The sequence below is a fragment of the Salvelinus namaycush genome, unplaced genomic scaffold (genome assembly GCF_016432855.1).
Source record: "Salvelinus namaycush isolate Seneca unplaced genomic scaffold, SaNama_1.0 Scaffold21, whole genome shotgun sequence".
Taxonomy (NCBI): Eukaryota; Metazoa; Chordata; class Actinopteri; order Salmoniformes; family Salmonidae; genus Salvelinus; species Salvelinus namaycush.
This window is the reverse complement of record NW_024058897.1, coordinates 389,050-411,853: the sequence shown is the minus strand read 5'-3', so window position 1 is coordinate 411,853 and position 22,804 is coordinate 389,050. Positions and strand designations below refer to the sequence as shown.

The 22,804-nt window shown below is 41.5% G+C and overlaps 1 protein-coding gene and 1 pseudogene across 1 annotated transcript; both read left to right on the top strand.

Moving 5' to 3' along the window:
- The first annotated feature begins 230 nt into the window (after positions 1 to 230).
- Positions 231 to 5,405, top strand: LOC120038202 (GTPase IMAP family member 7-like). Its single transcript, XM_038984062.1, has 3 exons — positions 231 to 314; positions 4,213 to 4,296; positions 4,375 to 5,405. Exons 2-3 carry the CDS (start codon positions 4,215 to 4,217, stop codon positions 5,247 to 5,249), a joined length of 957 nt encoding a protein of 318 aa, XP_038839990.1. The 5' UTR covers positions 231 to 314; positions 4,213 to 4,214; the 3' UTR covers positions 5,250 to 5,405.
- A 179-nt stretch (positions 5,406 to 5,584) lies between these two features.
- LOC120038189 lies at positions 5,585 to 11,886 on the top strand (annotated as a pseudogene).
- The last annotated feature ends 10,918 nt before the right edge of the window (positions 11,887 to 22,804 follow it).

Genomic DNA, 22,804 nt, shown 5'->3' with positions numbered 1-22,804 from the left:
CCACACAAAAAAAATCAATCATATACCTTTTCCCCTAAAGGTGTCAGACACATTTCATTTTACTCAGAGATTTGGTATACCTTCTGACTCTGGGCAGACAGCCAAAGTTAATTTGTAAGGAGGAGGTTGATATGCAGCGACACCCAATCAGAATTCATCCTCTGCCTGTCCTGAATTGAATTATTTTTGCCTAGCAACACTCACCCATTGGCTAGAAATGACTAGTTACGAGGAAAACGAAACCTAACTGAATATAGGCTCTCACAGTCACAACAGGGGACAACAATCAACAGATTAGTACAACGACACTAAAAGTGAGTATTCAACTTAAGTACCTCACTAATTAAATGTACAACAATCTACAGTTCTTTAACAACTATAGCACAACATCAAGTAAATATTTAATTGATACCAGGTCTGTTGACGTTCATGCATAAATAACCATGTTTAGAATGTGATTTGATCTTGATACATGTTATGGGAACATTATGTTGACCTGGGAAGGGAATGTGTTTAACGACAGTTATACCACATAGCATTCATATTTTTTAGAGTTTAGATTTTTAGAAAGACAAATTGATGAGACAAATTATAATTAAGTGATAATGACGGACAAGGCAGTGTTAATGGCACGGGTGTTGTTAGGTGTTGCAAATCATGTCACAAAGCCAATATTTCCTCCAAACACCGGCTTCCAGGGCATTATCACTTTTATACAACGTGTTACCAGCATGTTAAAATAATGATTGACATATTTTCATTACATATCTAGGAGTTACATATCATTACTCTCTTTATGTAACGCGCTTCCTCCTTCTCCTCATCAGAAGAGGAGTAGCATGGATTTGACCAACGCGCAGCGGGTTGTGAATACATCATGAAACTTTATTTACAAGACAAAACTAAACACACGAAGAACACTTGAATATTTTACAAAACAACAAAACGAAGAAGACAGACCTGAACGAGAGTACTTACATAAAACACAAAGAACGCACGGACAGGGAAAACAGACTACACAAATACCGAACAAACGCTACAGTCCCGTGTGGTACACCGACAAGGACACAGGAGACAATCACCCACAAACAAACAGTGAGAACACCCTACCTTAATATGACTCTCAATTAGAGGAAAACGCAAAACACCTGCCTCTAATTAAGAGCCATACCAGGCAACCCAAAACCAACATAGAAACAGAAAACATAGACTGCCCACCCATAACTCACGCCCTGACCATCACACACATACAAAACAACAGAAAACAGGTCAGGAACGTGACAGAACCCCCCCCCTCAAGGTGCGAACGCCGGGCGCACCAGCACAAAGTCCAGGGGAGGGTCTGGGTGGGCATCTGACCATGGTGGTGGCTCAGGCTCCGGACGCTGTCCCCACACCACCATAGTCACTCCCCGCTTCTGTATTCCCCTCCCAATGACCACCCTCCAACTAAAACCACCTAAATGAAGGGGCAGCACCGGGATAAGGGGCGGCAGGTCCTGGCTGAGGGACTCTGGTAGGTCCTGGCTGAGGGACTCTGGCAGGTCTTGGCTGAGGGACTCTGGCAGGTCCGGGCTGAGGGACTCTGGCAGGTCCGGGCTGAGGGACTCTGGCAGGTCCGGGCTGAGGGACTCTGGCAGGTCCGGGCTGAGGGACTCTGGCAGGTCCGGGCTGAGGGACAGCTCCTAACTGTGGGGCAGCTCATGACTGTAGGGCAGCTCATGACTGTAGGGCAGCTCATGACTGTAGGGCAGCTCATGACTGTAGGGCAGCTCCTGACTGTAGGGCAGCTCCTGACTGGCTGGCGGCTCTGGCGGCTCCTGACTGGCTGGCGGCTCTGGCGGCTCCTGACTGGCTGGCGGCTCTGGCGGCTCCTGACTGACGGACGGCTCTAGCGGCTCCTGACTGACGGACGGCTCTAGCGGCTCCTGACTGACGGACGGCTCTAGCGGCTCCTGACTGACGGACGGCTCTAATGGCTCGTGGCAGACGGATGGCTCAGAAGGCGCTGTGCAGACGGATGGCTCAGAAGGCGCTGGGCAGACAGATGGCTCAGACGGCGCTGGGCAGACAGATGGCTCAGACGGCGCTGGGCAGACAGATGGCTCAGACGGCGCTGGGCAGACAGATGGCTCAGACGGCGCTGGGCAGACAGATGGCTCAGACGGCGCTGGGCAGACAGATGGCTCAGACGGCGCTGGGCAGACAGATGGCTCAGACGGCGCTGGGCAGACAGATGGCTCAGACGGCGCTGGGCAGACAGGCAGTGCAGAAGGCGTTGGGCAGACGGCCAACTCTGCCCTGCTGAGGCGCACAGTAGGCCTGCTGCGTGGTGCTGGAACTGGAGGTACCGGGATGACGGCACGCACCTCAAGGCTAGTGCGGGGAGCAGGAACAGGGCACACTGACCTCTCGAAGCGCACTATAGGCCTGGTGCGTGGTACCGGAACTGGAGGTACCGGGCTGAGGGCACGCACCTCAGGGCGAGTGCGGGGAGAAGGAACAGTGCGTACAGGGCTCTGGAGAACAACAGATGGCTTAGTGCGTGGTGCCGGAACTGGAGGCACTGGGCTGGAGACACGCACCATAGGGAGAGTGCGTGGAGGAGGAACAGGGCTCTTAAAACGCACTGGAAGCCTGGTGCGTGGTGTAGGCACTGGTGGTACTGGGCTGGGGCGAGGAGGTAGCGCCGGAAATACCGGACCGTGTAGGCGTACTGGCTCCCTTGAGCACTGAGCCTGCCCAACCTTACCTGGTTGCATGCTCCCCGTAGCCCATCCAGTGCGGGGAGGTGGAATAACCCGCACCGGGCTTTGTAGGCGAACCAGGGACACCATGCGTAACGCTGGTGCCATGTAAGCCGGCCCAAGGAGACGTACTGGTGGCCAGATATGTAGAGCCGGCTTCATGGCACTTGGCTCAATGCTCAAACTAGCTCTACCAGTGCGGGGAGGTGGAATAACCCGCACCGGGCTATGTACACGTACAGGAGACACCGTGCGCTCTACTGCGTAACACGGTGTCTGCCCGTACTCCCGCTCTCCACGGTTAGCCTGGGAAGTGGGCGCAGGTCTCCTACCTGCCCTTGGCCCACTACCTCTTAGCCCCCCCCAAGAAATTTTTGGGTAGTCGGGCTTCCGTGCTAGACGTGCCCCCTCATAATGCCGGTTCCTCTCTCCGGTCACCTCCGCTCTCCGAGCTGCCTCCCGCTGTTCCCATGGGCGGTGATTCACCTCCACTTTAGCCCATGGTCCCTTTCCTTCCATGATCTCCTCCCAAGACCATAAATCCTGCTTCGTGCGCTGTCCGTTAACCCGCTGCTTGATCTGGGTTTGGTGGGTGATTCTGTAACGCGCTTCCTCCTTCTCCTCATCAGAAGAGGAGTAGCATGGATTTGACCAACGCGCAGCGGGTTGTGAATACATCATGAAACTTTATTTACAAGACAAAACTAAACACACGAAGAACACTTGAATATTTTACAAAACAACAAAACGAAGAAGACAGACCTGAACGAGAGTACTTACATAAAACACAAAGAACGCACGGACAGGGAAAACAGACTACACAAATACCGAACAAACGCTACAGTCCCGTGTGGTACACCGACAAGGACACAGGAGACAATCACCCACAAACAAACAGTGAGAACACCCTACCTTAATATGACTCTCAATTAGAGGAAAACGCAAAACACCTGCCTCTAATTAAGAGCCATACCAGGCAACCCAAAACCAACATAGAAACAGAAAACATAGACTGCCCACCCAAAACCCACGCCCTGACCATCACACACATACAAAACAACAGAAAACAGGTCAGGAACGTGACACTTTATAGTCTCCACACATCTAGGACAGTTATACCACTTATCATTACTCTCTTTATAGTCTCCACACATCTAGGATTGTTTCCTCTACAGTTATTCCACATATCATTACTCTCTGTATAGTCTCCACACATCTAGGATTGTTACCTCTACAGTTATTCCACATATCATTACTCTCTTTATAGTCTCCACACATCTAGGACAGTTATACCACACATCATTACTCTCTTTATACTTTAGATTGTTTGAAAGTTAAATAGCCGAGAAGAAATTCTAATTTAGTTTATCCTCATTTGCAAAAAATGGAACTCGGACAAAAAAGATGAGGTCATTGTAATGAGGTCTTCGTCTTTTACCATGTTTTTGATTGGCCATTGTAACAGAGATGGAACGAGGAAAAGGAGGGACTCAGAGGACTATGTTCCTGTTGACACTCTGTCTGCAAGCCTTCACTGGTCAATGCCAAGGTACACACACACACACAGTTTTCAGTAGCCTTTAATCAAGACACTATCAACTCAAGCACTTCTTGTCTGTTTCCACAGTTTCAGGGCAGCTCTCTGACCTCAGGATAGTTCTGGTGGGGAAGACTGGATCAGGGAAGAGTGCAACAGGAAACACCATCCTGGGAAAAAAGGTGTTTAAAGTGGAGGCTTCTCCAGTGTCTGTGACTGCACAGACTGAGAAACAGAGTGGAGTGGTGAATGGGAGGAAGATTGATGTCATCGACACCCCGGGACTCTATGACACAACAATGTCTCAAGAAGAGATGAAAAGTGAAATAGAAAAGGCCATCTACATGTCAGTCCCAGGACCCCACGCCTTCCTGCTGGTGATCAGACTGGGGAGGTTCACAGAGGAGGAGAGGAACACTGTTATGTGGATCCAGGAGAACTTTGGAGAAGAAGCCTCAATGTACACCATCTTGCTGTTCACATATGGAGATCAACTGGAGGGTAAATCAGTGGAGGAGTTTCTGGCTGAGAGCAAAGAGTTACGGAAACTCATCAATATCTGTGGGGGCAGATATCACTCCCTAAATAATGACAAGAGAAAAGACAACACTCAGGTCCCAGAGCTGCTGAAGAAGATAGAGGAGATGGTGGAGAAGAATGGAGGACAACACTACACCAATGAGATGTACCAGGAGGTCCAGAGGAAGATCGAAGAAGAGAAGGAGAGGAAGAGACAGGAAAATGAGAAGAGAGAGAGAGAGAGGAGACAGGAAGAGGAAGAAAGAAGAAGAAGAGAAGAGAAATTGAATGACTGCAAGTGGTCAGCGCTTGCCAGTACGGCTGCATTGGGTTTGGGAGCCATGTTCAGCTCTCCATGGTCGTTAGCAGCAGGGGCTGCATTAGCCGCTGTTAAAGGTTATGAATGCATGGGCACCTATTTCACCTCAGAAGACCAGAAGAAATAAAATTTCCACATCCACCATCTCAGATTGTTTTGAAATGAAGATTAATTCTTGTGTTATATAATAAAAATATAATTTGATCTCTGAGAAATTAATCACATTTATTGCGCCCAAATTTGACATTTTAATTGATAGGATTCATATACTATTAAATAAATATAGTACCCAACATCTGATCTGGATCAATTTTTCCCCAACAATGATTAAGAACATGGAATGGTCAAAAGCCTCAGATCAGATGTTGGGTTTTATTTCACACTAATGCCTTGTTATCTGGAGGGCGGCCATTTGCATCTCCCCAATGGTCCTAATGTGGAATCCGTAACCATGCCGATATCATGGACAGTAATGGTTTGAGAACATGCCAAGATTTGGAAGATACATACACATGACCAGATACATACACATGACCAGATACATACACATGACCAGATACATACACATGACCAGATACATACACATGACCAGATACATACACATGACCAGATACATACACATGACCAGATACATACACATGACCAGATACATACACATCACCAGATACATACACATCACCAGATACATACACATCACCAGATACATACACATCACCAGATACATACACATTACCAGGCAACTCTTGTTGTTTATATTTACAACTCAGGTCAGCTATGTTAGCCTATAGTGGTACTTTAATAACCATTTAGCTTCAGCTGGACAATTATTAGAAAGGATCATCTCTGAAAATGCAAATCATTCTACTAGAATCCTCTAGTCACATGACCTTGTAGAGAACGATGCACTAACAGACACAGACTGTATCTTCATTTCCCCATTTGATGTCTATGATGTACTAAGTGTTATGATAAAGAGTGTAAATATATATATATATATCCATAGCTGATTCACATAATCCTTCTTACTCTGCACCACTGATCACAGAACCATTGACCCATAGGCGGAAATCCCAGGGGGGACGGGGGGGACACGACCCCCCCATCTTGGGAAAAATATGATTTGTCCCCCCCAATATATCACTGTAAACATAACTATGTAATTTCAATAATATTAATAATACGCAATGAAAGCACTTGTGCTGATTATAGACACTTAATAGCGCATTTAAATTTCAAAAGATTGCGACCCCCCCCGCCCTTTGCCGCACAATGGTTTGATCCACTGCCAGTTCTTTAGCTGGCAAGGTAATAGAGAGTTCGTATCTACTGTCCGAAAGGGACATGTACGTAACTGACGTGAGGTTAATCCAGTCAATCCATAGCAGGTCCATAGCAATGTTATTTATTTATTTTTATGTTGGCAGGGTTCACACACTAGGGGAATTTGCAGAGCTAGCGCGCAAACTAAAGCAAACATTAACTATTTTTATTTATTTTTATTTATTTCACCTTTATTTAACCAGGTAGGCTAGTTGAGAACAAGTTCTCATTTGCAACTGCGACCTGGCCAAGATAAAGCATAGCAGTGTGAACAGACAACAACACAGAGTTACACATGGAGTAAACAATAGACAAGTCAATAACATGGTAGAAAAAAGAGAATCTATATACAATGTGTGCAAAAGGCATGAGGTAGGCAATAAATCGAATAATTACAATTTAGCAGATTAACACTGGAGTGATAAATCATCAGATGATCATGTGCAAGAAGAGATACTGGTGTGCAAAAGAGCAGAAAAGTAAATAAATAAAAGCAGTATGGGGGTGAGGTAGGTAAGTTGGGTGGGTAGTTTACAGATGGACTATGTACAGCTGCAGCGATCGGTTAGCTGCTCGGATAGCAGATTTTTAAAGTTGTTGAGGGAGATAAAAGTCTCCAACTTCAGAGATTTTTGCAATTCGTTCCAGTCGCAGGCAGCAGAGAACTGGAAGGAAAGGCGTCCAAATGAGGTTTTGGCTTTAGGGATGATCAGTGAGATACACCTGCTGGAGCGCGTGCTACGGGTGGGTGTAGCCATCGTGACCAAATGACTTAAATGTAAATGTAAATGTGTATGTAGACTTCCGACTTCAACTGTATGTATACATCTCACTGAGGATGACATTTCAAGTGGAGTCATGTAGTTTCACTCTTATCAAAGAACTCACGCAATCTCAGATTACGGAAAACTTGAATAGATCTATCTGGACGTCAAAGTCATCAATGTATTCAGTGGGTACAAATTATAACCCCTTATTGAGAACACTGAGGTGAGCTGATGTCAGGGTCAAGACCCCTTATTGAGAACACTGAGGTGAGCTGATGTCAGGGTCATAACCCCTTATTGAGAACACTGAGGTGAGCTGATGTCAGGGTCATAACCCCTTATTGAGAACACTGAGGTGAGCTGATGTCAGGGTCATAACCCCTTATTGAGAACACTGAGGTGAGCTGATGTCAGGGTCAAGACCCCTTATTGAGAATACTGGGGTGAGCTGATGTCAGGGTCAAGACCCCTTATTGAGAATACTGGGGTGAGTTGATGTCAGGGTCATAACCCCTTATTGAGAACACTGAGGTGAGCTGATGTCAGGGTCAAGACCCCTTATTGAGAACACTGAGGTGAGAGGGTGTCAGGGTCAAGACCCCTTATTGAGAACACTGAGGTGAGCTGATGTCAGGGTCATAACCCCTTATTGAGAACACTGAGGTGAGCTGATGTCAGGGTCAAGACCCCTTATTGAGAACACTGAGGTGAGAGGATGTCAGGGTCAAGACCCCTTATTGAGAACACTGAGGTGAGCTGATGTCAGGGTCATAACCCCTTATTGAGAACACTGAGGTGAGCTGATGTCAGGGTCAAGACCCCTTATTGAGAACACTGAGGTGAGCTGATGTCAGGGTCAAGACCCCTTATTGAGAACACTGAGGTGAGAGGATGTCAGGGTCAAGACCCCTTATTGAGAACACTGAGGTGAGCTGATGTCAGGGTCAAGACCCCTTATTGAGAATACTGGGGTGAGCTGATGTCAGGGTCATAACCCCTTATTGAGAACACTGAGGTGAGCTGATGTCAGGGTCATAACCCCTTATTGAGAACACTGAGGTGAGCTGATGTCAGGGTCATAACCCCTTTTTGAGAACACTGAGGTGAGTTGATGTCAGGGTCAAGACCCCTTATTGAGAACACTGAGGTGAGAGGATGTCAGGGTCAAGACCCCTTATTGAGAACACTGAGGTGAGCTGATGTCAGGGTCATAACCCCTTATTGAGAACACTGAGGTGAGCTGATGTCAGGGTCATAACCCCTTATTGAGAACACTTAGGTGAGCTGATGTCAGGGTCATAACCCCTTATTGAGAACACTGAGGTGAGCTGGTGTCAGGGTCATAACCCCTTATTGAGAACACTGAGGTGAGCTGGTGTCAGGGTCATAACCCCGTATTGAGAACACTGAGGTGAGAGGATGTCAGGGTCATAACTCCTTATTGAGAACACTGAGGTGAGAGGATGTCAGGGTCATAACCCCTTATTGAGAACACTGAGGTGAGAGGATGTCAGGGTCATAACCCCTTATTGAGAACACTGAGGTGAGCTGATGTCAGGGTCATAACCCCTTATTGAGAACACTGAGGTGAGCTGGTGTCAGGGTCATAACCCCTTATTGAGAACACTGAGGTGAGCTGATGTCAGGGTCATAACCCCTTATTGAGAACACTGAGGTGAGCTGGTGTCAGGGTCATAACCCCTTATTGAGAACACTGAGGTGAGCTGGTGTCAGGGTCATAACCCCTTATTGAGAACACTGAGGGGAGCTGATGTCAGGGTCATAACCCCTTATTGAGAACACTGAGGTGAGCTGATGTCAGGGTCATAACCCCTTATTGAGAACACTGAGGTGAGCTGATGTCAGGGTCATAACCCCTTATTGAGAACACTGAGGTGAGCTGATGTCAGGGTCATAACCCCTTATTTAGATTACTGAGGTGAGCTGATGTCAGGGTAATAACCCCTTATTGAGAACACTGAGGTGAGCTGATGTCAGGGTCATAACCCCTTATTGAGAACACTGAGGTGAGCTGATGTCAGGGTCATAACCCCTTATGATTCACCCTCTTACGTGCTGGGAGTGTTGTCCTCGACGTTGTCCCCTGTGTCCCCGCCCCCTGTTGTAGAAAAACCACTCACCGTTGGTAGAGGAGCCAGAGTTAGAGCTGTCTGTGGATACACAGGCATTGAGCATGTTGCTCTACCAAGGAGAGGAGGTAACATGGAGATCCTACTACTACAAAGAGAGGCTTACTGGATATCCTATCTAAACACATTGACCCCTAGTGGTCTGAATATTGACTTTGACCTCAGGTCCTTCTTATGAACAATTCTCTCTTTTATGAACAAGTCTTATAAATTGATATATTGTTTCTACAGCTTTTTAGCGTAAACCCAATATGTTCCCCCTGTTGATGATGCTCATTATACATTAAGGTTGAACCAAAATATTACATGTAACAACAAAAAAATTATGAAATAGGAAACAATTAAATATGTTGAAATTGAATTTAAAAATAATGTACGTTGATGCTTATATAATGTACACTATTCAATTATGTTTCCATATGATAACAATACACTAATATATTCAATATGCCATTAACTATTGTTTTTTTAACAGTTTCACTCAATTAGTTATAATGAAAGTAATAATTATGACACACTCCTCACTATTGTTATTGGTTGCTACTAATTGCACTGTTTGTCTACATAACCTGGTTCAAGCATTCATGACATTACTCTGAAGAAGATGGTATAATATTTACTATACAAATGTTAAGCATGGTCATGACCAGATACATACACATTACCAGATACATACACATTACCAGATACATACACATTACCAGATACATACACATTACCAGGTACATACACATTACCAGATACATACACATTACCAGACCCTGAAGAAGGCACAGAGATGAAGAAATGTTGGTGATTTATCCAATAAATGACTGGGAGTTTATATATGGAGTGTGTGACAGTATTAATTTTTATAGCTTATAGTTTATTCTCCGTTAGTCAGCACCTCTACATAAAATACGTTTCTCTGGGTGTGCGTCAGCTCATGTTTTTTATTTGACTAATAACAGCTTAATAACATATGATGTGATTTATGAAAACATTTTGAAAAGTTCCATTCAATTAGAAAAACTGTACAGCTATAAATCTGAACCTGATATATAATTATACATGCATTGTTTTATGTCTACTATAGATTATTTTATTTTTATTTTATTTCACCTTTATTTAACCAGGTAGGCTAGTTGAGAACAAGTTCTCATTTACAACTGCGACCTGGCCAAGATAAAGCAAAGCAGTGCGACACACAAACAACAACACAGAGTTACACATGGATTAAACAAACGTACAGTCAATAACACAATAGAAAAAAAAAAAAGTCTATATACAGTGTGTGAAAATGGCGTGAGGAGGTATGGCAATAAATAGGCCATAGTAGCAGAGTAAATACAATTAAGCAAATTAACACTGGAGTGATAGATGATGATGTGCAAGTAGAAATATTAGTTCCTTTACTTGAGAAGGAAGGGACGACATACTTCGGTGAATGGTCAGAGAATTAATAAACCCCAATTCCCTCTGTTGTCAAACAGTGAATGTTTAACCTTTTTTATACTATAACAAACAGAATATGCACATCATCACCAAGCCAACCGATGTACAGAAATCCACATCACATTATTCTCTCATGAATAACGCATATTTCAGAGTATACTATTTAATACTTGAATCAATGTTGCAAAGATATTAGGACAAAACATTTCATTTCAGGTTCTGTAAATGGATACTGCCCACGTGAAAGATCCACAACCATAGGTGTTTCATCACCCTATCCCGTGGAGAATGACAGCCATGCAGGTAAGATAACAGTATCGGACAAATACAACTAGTGATGCAATAGCTAGTCTTCACTGTTGCTGTTAGCTGAATATGGTTCCTGTGATTCCTGTGAATCTAATTTAATTAATTTAGTAACTAACAATGATAACATGTGTTACCATTTGTATTTCCACAGATTCAGGACAGCCAGCTGATCTGAGGATAGTTCTGGTTGGGAAGACTGGATCAGGGAAGAGTGCAACAGGAAACACCATCCTGGGGTGGGAGGGGTTTAAAGTGGAGGCTTCTCTTGTGTCTGTGACTGATCACTGTGAGAAACAGAGTAGAGTGTTGGAAGGGAGGAAGATTGAAGTCATCGACACCCCGGGGCTCTATGACACAACGATGTCTCAAGAAGACATGAAAAGTGAGATAGTCAGGTGTATAGAAATGTCAGTCCCAGGACCCCACGCCTTCCTGCTGGTGATCAGACTGGGTGTGAGGTTCACAGAGGAGGAGCAGAACACTGTGAAGTGGATCCAGGAGAACTTTGGAGAAGAAGCCTCAAAGTACACCATCATTCTGTTCACTGGTAAAGATCAGTTGAAGGGGAAAACAGTTGAAGAGTGTCTGAAACATTGTGTTTCAATTCAGGAACTGATCAAAAGTTGTTGGGGAAGGTACCATTGTCTCAATAATGATCAGAGTGCTGCTGAAGAAGATAGAAGAGATGGTGGAGATGAATGGGGGAGAGCACTACACCAATGAGATGTACCAGGAGGTTCAGAGGAAATTGAGAGAGGAGGAAGAGAGAAAGAAACAGGAGATGGAGGAGGAGAAGAGAAGGGAGGAGGATATACGGGAGCCAGAATGGAGGAGACGTGATGAAGAAAAGAGGAAATGGAAAAGAGCAACAAGAGAAACTTTTGCAATAGGTTTAACTTCAGTAGCAGCTGTTGGGGCAATATTAGCTGAGGCTAAATTACTTGTTGCTGCTAAAGCAGCAGTGGCCTTGATACAGGACCAATTCTGTTGGCTGGGGTATGTGGTATAGCAGCTATTGCTATTTTGGTAAAGAAGAGAATAGAGCAAGAAACAGTAAAAAAACAGTAGTACCACAGATGGAAATGGTCCTTGATGAATTAACAAACACATTAGGTGATAAATAATAACATGTGTATTGTAGGTGATTATGAATAAAAAAATCTGATCAAACCATTTAATTAATAATTTAATTAACCATTGAATGAATCTATTTGTGATTCAAAAAGGTTTAAAGAGGTAAACTTCTGATGTAAAATTGCCATGTTGTTAGACAATTGTGCCTTTTATCGTCTATGATTTTTATATACATGTATTCTACTCGGCTAAGGAAACATTAAATGTATTTTACATTTGTCAAATAAAATCAATTAATTCATTCAATCTTCATGACTTGATACTGTAACTGTGTAGTTCTACCAATTTTGAGCCTTTTGAGAAGTGTAACTTGGTAAAAAAAACGACTTTATATTTCACCTAATTTTAACATTCAAAGTGCCTATTAAGTGCCAAATAAAGTAACAGGGTTGACTAAACCAGGGTTGACTAAACCAGGGTTGACTAAACCAGGGTTGACTAAACCAGGGTTGACTAAACCAGGGTTGACTAAAACCGGGTTGACGATTTCATCTTATTAAATCAGCCATAAATTCCTTTGTGACAGAGGGAATGAATGCATAGTGTGTGCAATTGAATTCAAGCTTCACACATTTATTTTATATGATCTAAGTAGCATAAGAATACAAAATCCCCCATAAAAACCTTTCTGTTTAAGTTAGAGATATCTGTTTCTCAATACACGTCATCCACAGAGGAAGTGGCAGAGATATTCATTTGTTCATTTGTTAAAAACTTCCATGACTTTGTCAATCAACTTGTTCTATGGTCACGTCCTGACCATAGTTCTTATGTGTTTTGCTTGTTTAGTGTTGGTCAGGACGTGAGCTGGGTGGGAATTCTATGTTGTGTGTCTAGTTTGTCTGTTTCTGTGTTCAGCCTAATATGGTTCTCAATCAGAGGCAGCTGTCAATCGTTGTCCCTGATTGAGAATCATATATAGGTGGCTTGTTTTGTGTTGTGATTTGGTGGGTGGTTGTTTCCTGTCTTTGTGTTTTGTCTGCACCAGATAGGACTGTTTCGGTTTGCCACTTTTTTGTTATTTTGTATCGCTGTAAGTGTTCACTGTTTCGTTTAATTAAACATGTTGAGCACTGGCTACGCTGCGTGTTGGTCCGATCCCTGCTACACTCTCTCTTCTAGTTAAGAGAGGGAAGGCTGCCGTTGCAGTTCTGAACAAAATAAGGTACACAAGGAAGACCTTGTGTACCTTATGTCTACGGTTATAAGTGGTTATAACTAGGTATGACCATGTATAACATCTAAATGACCTTATATAAATGCTTAGTTTCAGTCAGAACAGCTCAGTGGTATAAATACTCAGTAGAACTGTAATACAGAGACCAGCTACCCTCTGAATGTACACATAGTGGTGTGTATTCTCAGAATATTTGTTATTCTATGGGAAATGTTATATAAATACCACAATTCCTATAATATCCTTTCCCTCTACCCTCCCTACAAACAGAAGATGGCACATCGATGGTATCAACTTTAGATTAGTCCTGACATCGGGTGCTGTATGGGTCTCATTGATGAAATAAAAAATGTAAATACTAAACTCGCTCCAAAATAACTTCACAGAGTCACAAACATAAAATGTGTATGATAGTTTCTCCTTCTTTATCACAGTAAAGCCATATGTCTTCCAAATCCATGAATTTAGAAGTTATTGCAAGGATATATTTTGTGCAATATTTTAAAGTGAATCTCTTTTACTTTATTTGATATACAACATTTGAACAACCAGGCTTTCTTCCATTCAATTTCAGTAATATGTGCGTTCCAGAAGAATTTCCCTCTAGGAGAGATCTTGTTTTTGAGTGAAAAAGTTCTTTATGAATGTATTATTATATTTCTTATCCAGCAGGGGGAAACCTAACATAAGTTGTGCATTTATCGTGACGTTCGCCAAAACACAAATGAGAGTTCATTAATTGATTAAGTCCTGAAGGTATTGCTTTGCATATAGAATTAAATTATTTCTAATATATTGGTAAATTCTATGTTTCTAAGAACTTCCTATAAGAGAGTATATTTCCATCTTTATCAAATAAATCAAGCACAAAAATAATATTATTTCGAACCACTTAGGAAAGAAATATTTAATGTTTTTAACAACAATATCTTTGTTGTTCCACAGAAGTGCCTTGTGTGGGGAGATGCTGTGGACATAACATAGTTCACAGGCGAAAAGGGCTTGGTCATGAAATATGGACAATTTGAGGGGTCATTTTGTTGGAGAATAATTGAACTTCCACAAACATTGAAGACCACCCAATTTCATAAAAATATGACAGGGAATGAAGTACAGTATAGATTCCAAGCTAAGCATACATCTTTTTTTAATCTATTTCACTTTAAAGGTATTGTTGATATCAATGACATCTAGTACTTCAAGCCCACCATCGGCTCTTTGGTTTGATATTACAGACTTATGTTTGTGTTGTTTATTTTTCTATATAAAGTCGTGACAGACCCTCTGATTTGGGAAATTAAACCCTTCCAGTACTAGAAAGGTCACATTGGAGACAGTTATTAAAGATGGATTTTGTTTTCTTTAGTCTCTGAGAGAAATTGAGTTGTTGACGGACAATATGGTTTTTCACCATGTAAAATATGTCACATTATCTTTCACAGGAATAACCTCAAAAGGTTGGTAATTTGAGTCATGCAGGGACACTATTTCACATGTATTTAAATTCAGTTCCAGACCAGAAGCAGAAGAGAATGATTTGATGATATTAAGTGCAATAGCAACCTGATCCTTGTCTTTTAGAAATAGAGCTGTATCGTCTGCTAATTGAGATATTTTAAATTTATTTTCAAAATATTGAAATACCTTATAATTCAGGGTTGTTTAAAATGTTAATAGATAGTAATTCTACAACTAAAAGGACTAAGAATGCTGAAATAGGGCAAACCTGGCGTACACTACGGTGAATATTAAATATTTTAGATGTGTTATGATTATTCATAATACAACCATTAATATCTTTATAAAACATATTGATAACAGAGACAAAGTTAGTCCCGAAACCAGAAGTGTACAACGAATGTATTAGGAATTTGTGTTCAATTGTATCAAATGCTTTAGAAAAGTGGAGGAATAAAATAATAGTCAACTGAGTCAACTGAATCAGCGTAATCAATCAAGTCTAACACTAACCTAATGTTACAGCTGATGTGTTTAGGCCCATTTTAAGTCTATTAGCATATGCTAAAGTTATCAATTTATAATCTGTTTTTAATAATGTAATAGGTCTCCAATTATCTATGAAAAGGGGATCTTTATCAGGTTTTGGTATTAAGGAAATAACCCCTGGTTTCATGGTAGTAATCATCTCACCATTAGCTAGGCATTATTGAAAAAAGTCCACAGAAAGACAGTCTGTTCCAGGTGCTTTGCCCTTCTTCATAGATTTTAGAGCAACTCTATTCTCTACTATAGAAAACTCCTCTTCACATATTACTTCCATGTTTGTTTCTAAATCATTTGAGTTAATTAAACGAGTCTATGATCAAGTTCTTTATGCTCTTGTTCAAGACTGGATCATTTAGGAGTGAATTATTACGTTTCCAGTATCCTCGAATGCCACAATGTTTTTCAGAACATTCTAACTTCAATAATATCATTTTATGATCAGTCAAAGGAGCATGTTTATGATTTACTTCTTGTACATACTGTAAAAGTGGGGGAGAAATGAGAAACAGATCAATTCTGGATCTGACCGTCATTGACCTATTACACCAGGAGTATTTGTTTAAGTTCGTATTAAAGAAGAGCCATGTTTCAATCGCTGTCAGTTTAATGCAAATGAGGTGATGATGTCACTATTCTGAGATCTCTGAGCTATTCTAGGTGGAAATCTATCTAAAGAGTTATCAGGTGTTTCATTAAAGTCTCCAGCTATTATAAGCTGTGCATTTGTATACTTGTTTTGCAGCTCAGTAAGCTTATCAGCAAGATCCAAAAAGAAAGTCTTATACATTACATATAATAAAACAAGCATTATCTAGTTTTGAGATCAATATAACCTATCTCCCATTTTTGGACATACAAGACTCTGAAATATCACCTCATAGTACCAGCTGAGTGGTTAGACCCGTGACTGTAATAAACAGTATTACCAGCTGAGTGGTTAGACCCGTGACTATAATAAACAGTAGTACCAGCTGAGTGGTTAGACCCGTGACTATAATAAACAGTATTACCAGCTGAGTGGTTAGACCCGTGACTATAATAAACAGTAGTACCAGCTGAGTGGTTAGACCCGTGATTATAATAAACAGTAGTACCAGCTGAGTGGTTAGACCCGTGACTATAATAAACAGTAGTACCAGCTGAGTGGTTAGACCCGTGACTATAATAAACAGTAGTACCAGCTGAGTGGTTAGACCCGTGACTATAATAAACAGTATTACCAGCTGAGTGGTTAGACCCGTGACTATAATAAACAGTAGTACCAGCTGAGTGGTTAGACCCGTGACTGTAATAAACAGTATTACCAGCTGAGTGGTTAGACCCGTGACTATAATAAACAGTATTACCAGCTGAGTGGTTAGACCCGTGACTATAATAAACAGTATTACCAGCTGAGTGGTTAGACCCGTGACTATAATAAACAGTATTACCAGCTGAGTGGTTAGACCCGTGACTATAATAAACAGTATTACCAGCTGAGTGGTTAGACCCATGACTATAATAAACAGTATTACCAGCTGAGTGGTTAGACCCGTGACTATAATAAACAGTAGTACCAGCTGAGTGGTTAGACCCGTGACTATAATAAACAGTAGTACCAGCTGAGTGGTTAGACCCGTGACTATAATAAACAGTATTACCAGCTGAGTGGTTAGACCCATGACTATAATAAACAGTATTACCAGCTGAGTGGTTAGACCCGTGACTATAATAAACAGTATTACCAGCTGAGTGGTTAGACCCGTGACTATAATAAACAGTAGTACCAGCTGAGTGGTTAGACCCGTGACTATAATAAACAGTAGTACCAGCTGAGTGGTTAGACCCGTGACTATAATAAACAGTAGTACCAGCTGAGTGGTTAGACCCGTGACTATAATAAACAGTATTACCAGCTGAGTGGTTAGACCCATGACTATAATAAACAGTATTACCAGCTGAGTGGTTAGACCCGTGACTATAATAAACAGTATTACCAGCTGAGTGGTTAGACCCGTGACTGTAATAAACAGTATTACCAGCTGAGTGGTTAGACCCGTGACTGTAATAAACAGTATTACCAGCTGAGTGGTTAGACCCGTGACTATAATAAACAGTAGTACCAGCTGAGTGGTTAGACCCGTGACTATAATAAACAGTAGTACCAGCTGAGTGGTTAGACCCGTGACTATAATAAACAGAGGTACCAGCTGAGTGGTTAGACCCATGACTATAATAAACAGTAGTACCAGCTGAGTGGTTAGACCCGTGACTATAATAAACAGAGGTACCAGCTGAGTGGTTAGACCCATGACTATAATAAACAGTAGTACCAGCTGAGTGGTTAGACCCGTGATTATAATAAACAGTAGTACCAGCTGAGTGGTTAGACCCGTGACTATAATAAACAGAGGTACCAGCTGAGTGGTTAGACCCATGACTATAATAAACAGTAGTACCAGCTGAGTGGTTAGACCCGTGATTATAATAAACAGTAGTACCAGCTGAGTGGTTAGACCCATGACTATAATAAACAGAGGTACCAGCTGAGTGGTTAGACCCGTGACTATAATAAACAGTAGTACCAGCTGAGTGGTTAGACCCGTGACTATAATAAACAGTAGTACCAGCTGAGTGGTTAGACCCGTGACTATAATAAACAGTATTACCAGCTGAGTGGTTAGACCCGTTACTGTAATAAACAGTAGTACCAGCTGAGTGGTTAGACCCGTGATTATAATAAACAGTATTACCAGCTGAGTGGTTAGACCCGTGACTATAATAAACAGTATTACCAGCTGAGTGGTTAGACCCGTGACTATAATAAACAGTAGTACCAGCTGAGTGGTTAGACCCGTGACTGTAATAAACAGTATTACCAGCTGAGTGGTTAGACCCGTGACTATAATAAACAGTATTACCAGCTGAGTGGTTAGACCCGTGACTATAATAAACAGTATTACCAGCTGAGTGGTTAGACCCGTGACTATAATAAACAGTATTACCAGCTGAGTGGTTAGACCCGTGACTATAATAAACAGTATTACCAGCTGAGTGGTTAGACCCATGACTATAATAAACAGTATTACCAGCTGAGTGGTTAGACCCGTGACTATAATAAACAGTAGTACCAGCTGAGTGGTTAGACCCGTGACTATAATAAACAGTAGTACCAGCTGAGTGGTTAGACCCGTGACTATAATAAACAGTATTACCAGCTGAGTGGTTAGACCCATGACTATAATAAACAGTATTACCAGCTGAGTGGTTAGACCCGTGACTATAATAAACAGTATTACCAGCTGAGTGGTTAGACCCGTGACTATAATAAACAGTAGTACCAGCTGAGTGGTTAGACCCGTGACTATAATAAACAGTAGTACCAGCTGAGTGGTTAGACCCGTGACTATAATAAACAGTAGTACCAGCTGAGTGGTTAGACCCGTGACTATAATAAACAGTATTACCAGCTGAGTGGTTAGACCCATGACTATAATAAACAGTATTACCAGCTGAGTGGTTAGACCCGTGACTATAATAAACAGTATTACCAGCTGAGTGGTTAGACCCGTGACTGTAATAAACAGTATTACCAGCTGAGTGGTTAGACCCGTGACTGTAATAAACAGTATTACCAGCTGAGTGGTTAGACCCGTGACTATAATAAACAGTAGTACCAGCTGAGTGGTTAGACCCGTGACTATAATAAACAGTAGTACCAGCTGAGTGGTTAGACCCGTGACTATAATAAACAGAGGTACCAGCTGAGTGGTTAGACCCATGACTATAATAAACAGTAGTACCAGCTGAGTGGTTAGACCCGTGACTATAATAAACAGAGGTACCAGCTGAGTGGTTAGACCCATGACTATAATAAACAGTAGTACCAGCTGAGTGGTTAGACCCGTGATTATAATAAACAGTAGTACCAGCTGAGTGGTTAGACCCGTGACTATAATAAACAGAGGTACCAGCTGAGTGGTTAGACCCATGACTATAATAAACAGTAGTACCAGCTGAGTGGTTAGACCCGTGATTATAATAAACAGTAGTACCAGCTGAGTGGTTAGACCCATGACTATAATAAACAGAGGTACCAGCTGAGTGGTTAGACCCGTGACTATAATAAACAGTAGTACCAGCTGAGTGGTTAGACCCGTGACTATAATAAACAGTAGTACCAGCTGAGTGGTTAGACCCGTGACTATAATAAACAGTATTACCAGCTGAGTGGTTAGACCCGTTACTGTAATAAACAGTTTTACCAGCTGAGTGGTTAGACCCGTGACTATAATAAACAGTATTACCAGCTGAGTGGTTAGACCCGTGACTATAATAAACAGTATTACCAGCTGAGTGGTTAGACCCGTGACTATAATAAACAGTAGTACCAGCTGAGTGGTTAGACCCGTGACTATAATAAACAGTAGTACCAGCTGAGTGGTTAGACCCGTGACTATAATAAACAGTATTACCAGCTGAGTGGTTAGACCTGTGACTATAATAAACAGTACAACCAGCTGAGTGGTTAGACCCGTGACTATAATAAACAGTAGTACCAGCTGAGTGGTTAGACCTGTGACTATAATAAACAGTACTACCAGCTGAGTGGTTAGACCCGTGACTATAATAAACAGTAGTACCAGCTGAGTGGTTAGACCTGTGACTATAATAAACAGTACTACCAGCTGAGTGGTTAGACCCGTGACTTTAATAAACAGTAGTACCAGCTGAGTGGTTAGACCCGTGACTATAATAAACAGTATTACCAGCTGAGTGGTTAGACCCGTGACTATAATAAACAGTACTACCAGCTGAGTGGTTAGACCCGTGACTATAATAAACAGTATTACCAGCTGAGTGGTTAGACCCGTGATTATAATAAACAGTAGTACCAGCTGAGTGGTTAGACCCGTGACTATAATAAACAGTAGTACCAGCTGAGTGGTTAGACCCGTGACTATAATAAACAGTATTTTCCATTGTGATTTCCAGAAACTAGAATCTGACTAGTTAACCTTTTATGCATATCACTACACTGTATTTGTCTTATTTTTACTTTATTTTTGTCAAGTTATGCAATGTTTTGAATTCAATGCACTAAACATTGTATCTCTAAATGCCAGGGGTTTACGAAACATAACTAAAAGAAAATCACTTTTTTTATTTTGTAAACACTAATACGTTTTATTTTTTTTTAAATAATTTTTATTAAACACATTTACCACTGTCTTAGTTATTTTTAGTAGAGTAGAATAAAAGTAGAATAAAATCTGAATTAGTGTTTACAAAATAAAAAAAGTGATTTTCTTTTAGTTATGTTTCGTAAACCCCTGGCATTTAGAGATACAATGCTAGCCTGCTAGCTTTGTGGAGTCTGCCACTAGCACAGTCAGTGTAGTCAGCTCAGCTACCCCCATTGAGACTGTGTCTGTTCCTCAATCTAGGTTGAGCAAAAGTTAACATGGCGGTGTTCTCTTTAGTAATCTCACTGGAATAAAGACCTCCTCTATTGCTGTTAATTACCCCCCCCCCCCAAAAAAAGAAATTACTGCATTTTTGTCTTTTGAGCTTCTAATCATGAAATATATGCAGCCTACTCAATCACTTTTTAAAGCTACTGTTTACAGGCCTCCTGGGCCGTAAACAGAGTTTCTTACTGAGTTCTCTGAATTCCTATCAGACCTTGTCGTCAAGGCAGATAATATTAACATTTTTGACTTTAATAATCACATGGAAAAGTCGACTCAGTGGGTTTTGTCCAATATGTCTCCGGACCTACTCATTGCCACAGTCATACCCTGGATCTAGTTTTGTCCCGTGGAATAAATATTGTGGATCTAAATGTTTTTCCTCATAATCCTGGACTATCGGACCACCATTTTATTACATTTGCAAATCATCTGCTCAGACCCCAACCAAGGATCATCAAAAGCTGAGCTATAAATTCTCAGACAACCCAAAGATTCCTAGATGCCCTTCCAGCCTCCCTCCACCTACCCAAGGACGTTGGAGTACAAAAATCAGTAAACCACCTAACTGAGGATCTAAATTTAACGTTGCATAATACCCTAGATGCAGTCGCACCCCTAAAAACAAAAACATTTGTCACAAGAAACTAGCTCCCTGGTACACAGAAAATACCCGAGCTCTGAAGCAAGCTTCCAGAAAATTGGAACAGAAATGGTGCTCCACCAAACTGGAAGTATTCCTACTAGCTTGGAAAGAAAGTACAGTGCAGTATCGAAGAGCCTCACTGCTGCTCGATCATCCTATTTTTCCAAGCTAATTGAGGAGAATAAGAACAATCCAAAATGTATATTTGATACTGTCGCTAAGCTAACTAGAAAGGAGCATTCCCCAAGAGAGGATGCCTTTCACTTCAGCAGTGATGAATTCATGAACTTCTATGAAAAAAATCATGATCATTAGAAAGCAAATTATGGACACCTCTTTGAATCTGCGTATTTCGCCCAAGCTCAGCTGTCCTGATTCTGCACAAAACTGCCAGGACCTAGATCAATGGAGACAATCAAGTTTTTTTTAATCTTATTGCTAATCCTATTGACACATTCATGAAAATTGTCATGGCCTCTAAACTTTCAACCTGCATACTGGACCCTATTTCAACTAAACTCCTGAAAGAGCTACAGTTGAAGTCTGTAGTTAACATACACCTGAGCCAAATACATTTAAACACATCTTTTCACAATTCCTGACATTTAATCTTAGCAAAAATTCCCTGTCTTAGGTCAGTTAGGACCACCTCTTTATTTTAAGAATGTGAAATGTCAGAATAATAGTAGAGAGAATTATTTATTTCAGCTTTTATTTCTTTCATCACATTCCCAGTGGGTCAGAAGTTTACATACACTCAATTAGTATTGGGTAGAATTGCCTTTACATTGTTTGACTTGGGTCAAATGTTCTGGGTAGCCTTCCACAAGCTTTCCACAACAAATTGGGGAATTTTGGCACATTCCTCCTGACAGAGCTGGTGTAACTGAGTCAGGTTTGTAGGCCTGTTTGCTCGAACACACTTTTTCAGTTCTGCCCACAAATGTTTTATGGGATTGAGGTCAGGGCTTTGTGATGGCCACTCCCATACCTTGACTTTGTTGTCCTTAAGCCATTTTGCCACAACTTTGGAAGTATGCTTGGGGTCATTGTTCATTTGGAAGACCCATTTGCGACCAAGCTTTAACTTCCTGACTGATGTCTTGAGATGTTGCTTCAATATTGATAGGTGAGAAATGTCTATTAATTGAATGATTAGAATATTCCGCCCTGAAACATATAGTTGTATGGAATTGATTAGAATGTATAAAATCATAATCAATAAATGTGTAGTCCTAGTCAGAATTAGGGTAAAACAATATGTCTTTATGGTATTTTAAACACAGAC

Excerpts from the sequence above, each read along its gene's own strand:
- LOC120038202 (XM_038984062.1), top strand. The coding sequence starts at position 4,215 with ATGGAACGAGGAAAAGGAGGGACTCAGAGGACTATGTTCCTGTTGACA. Across the intron at positions 4,297-4,374 it reads CTTCACTGGTCAATGCCAAG|TTTCAGGGCAGCTCTCTGAC; the intron begins GTACACACACAC and ends CTGTTTCCACAG.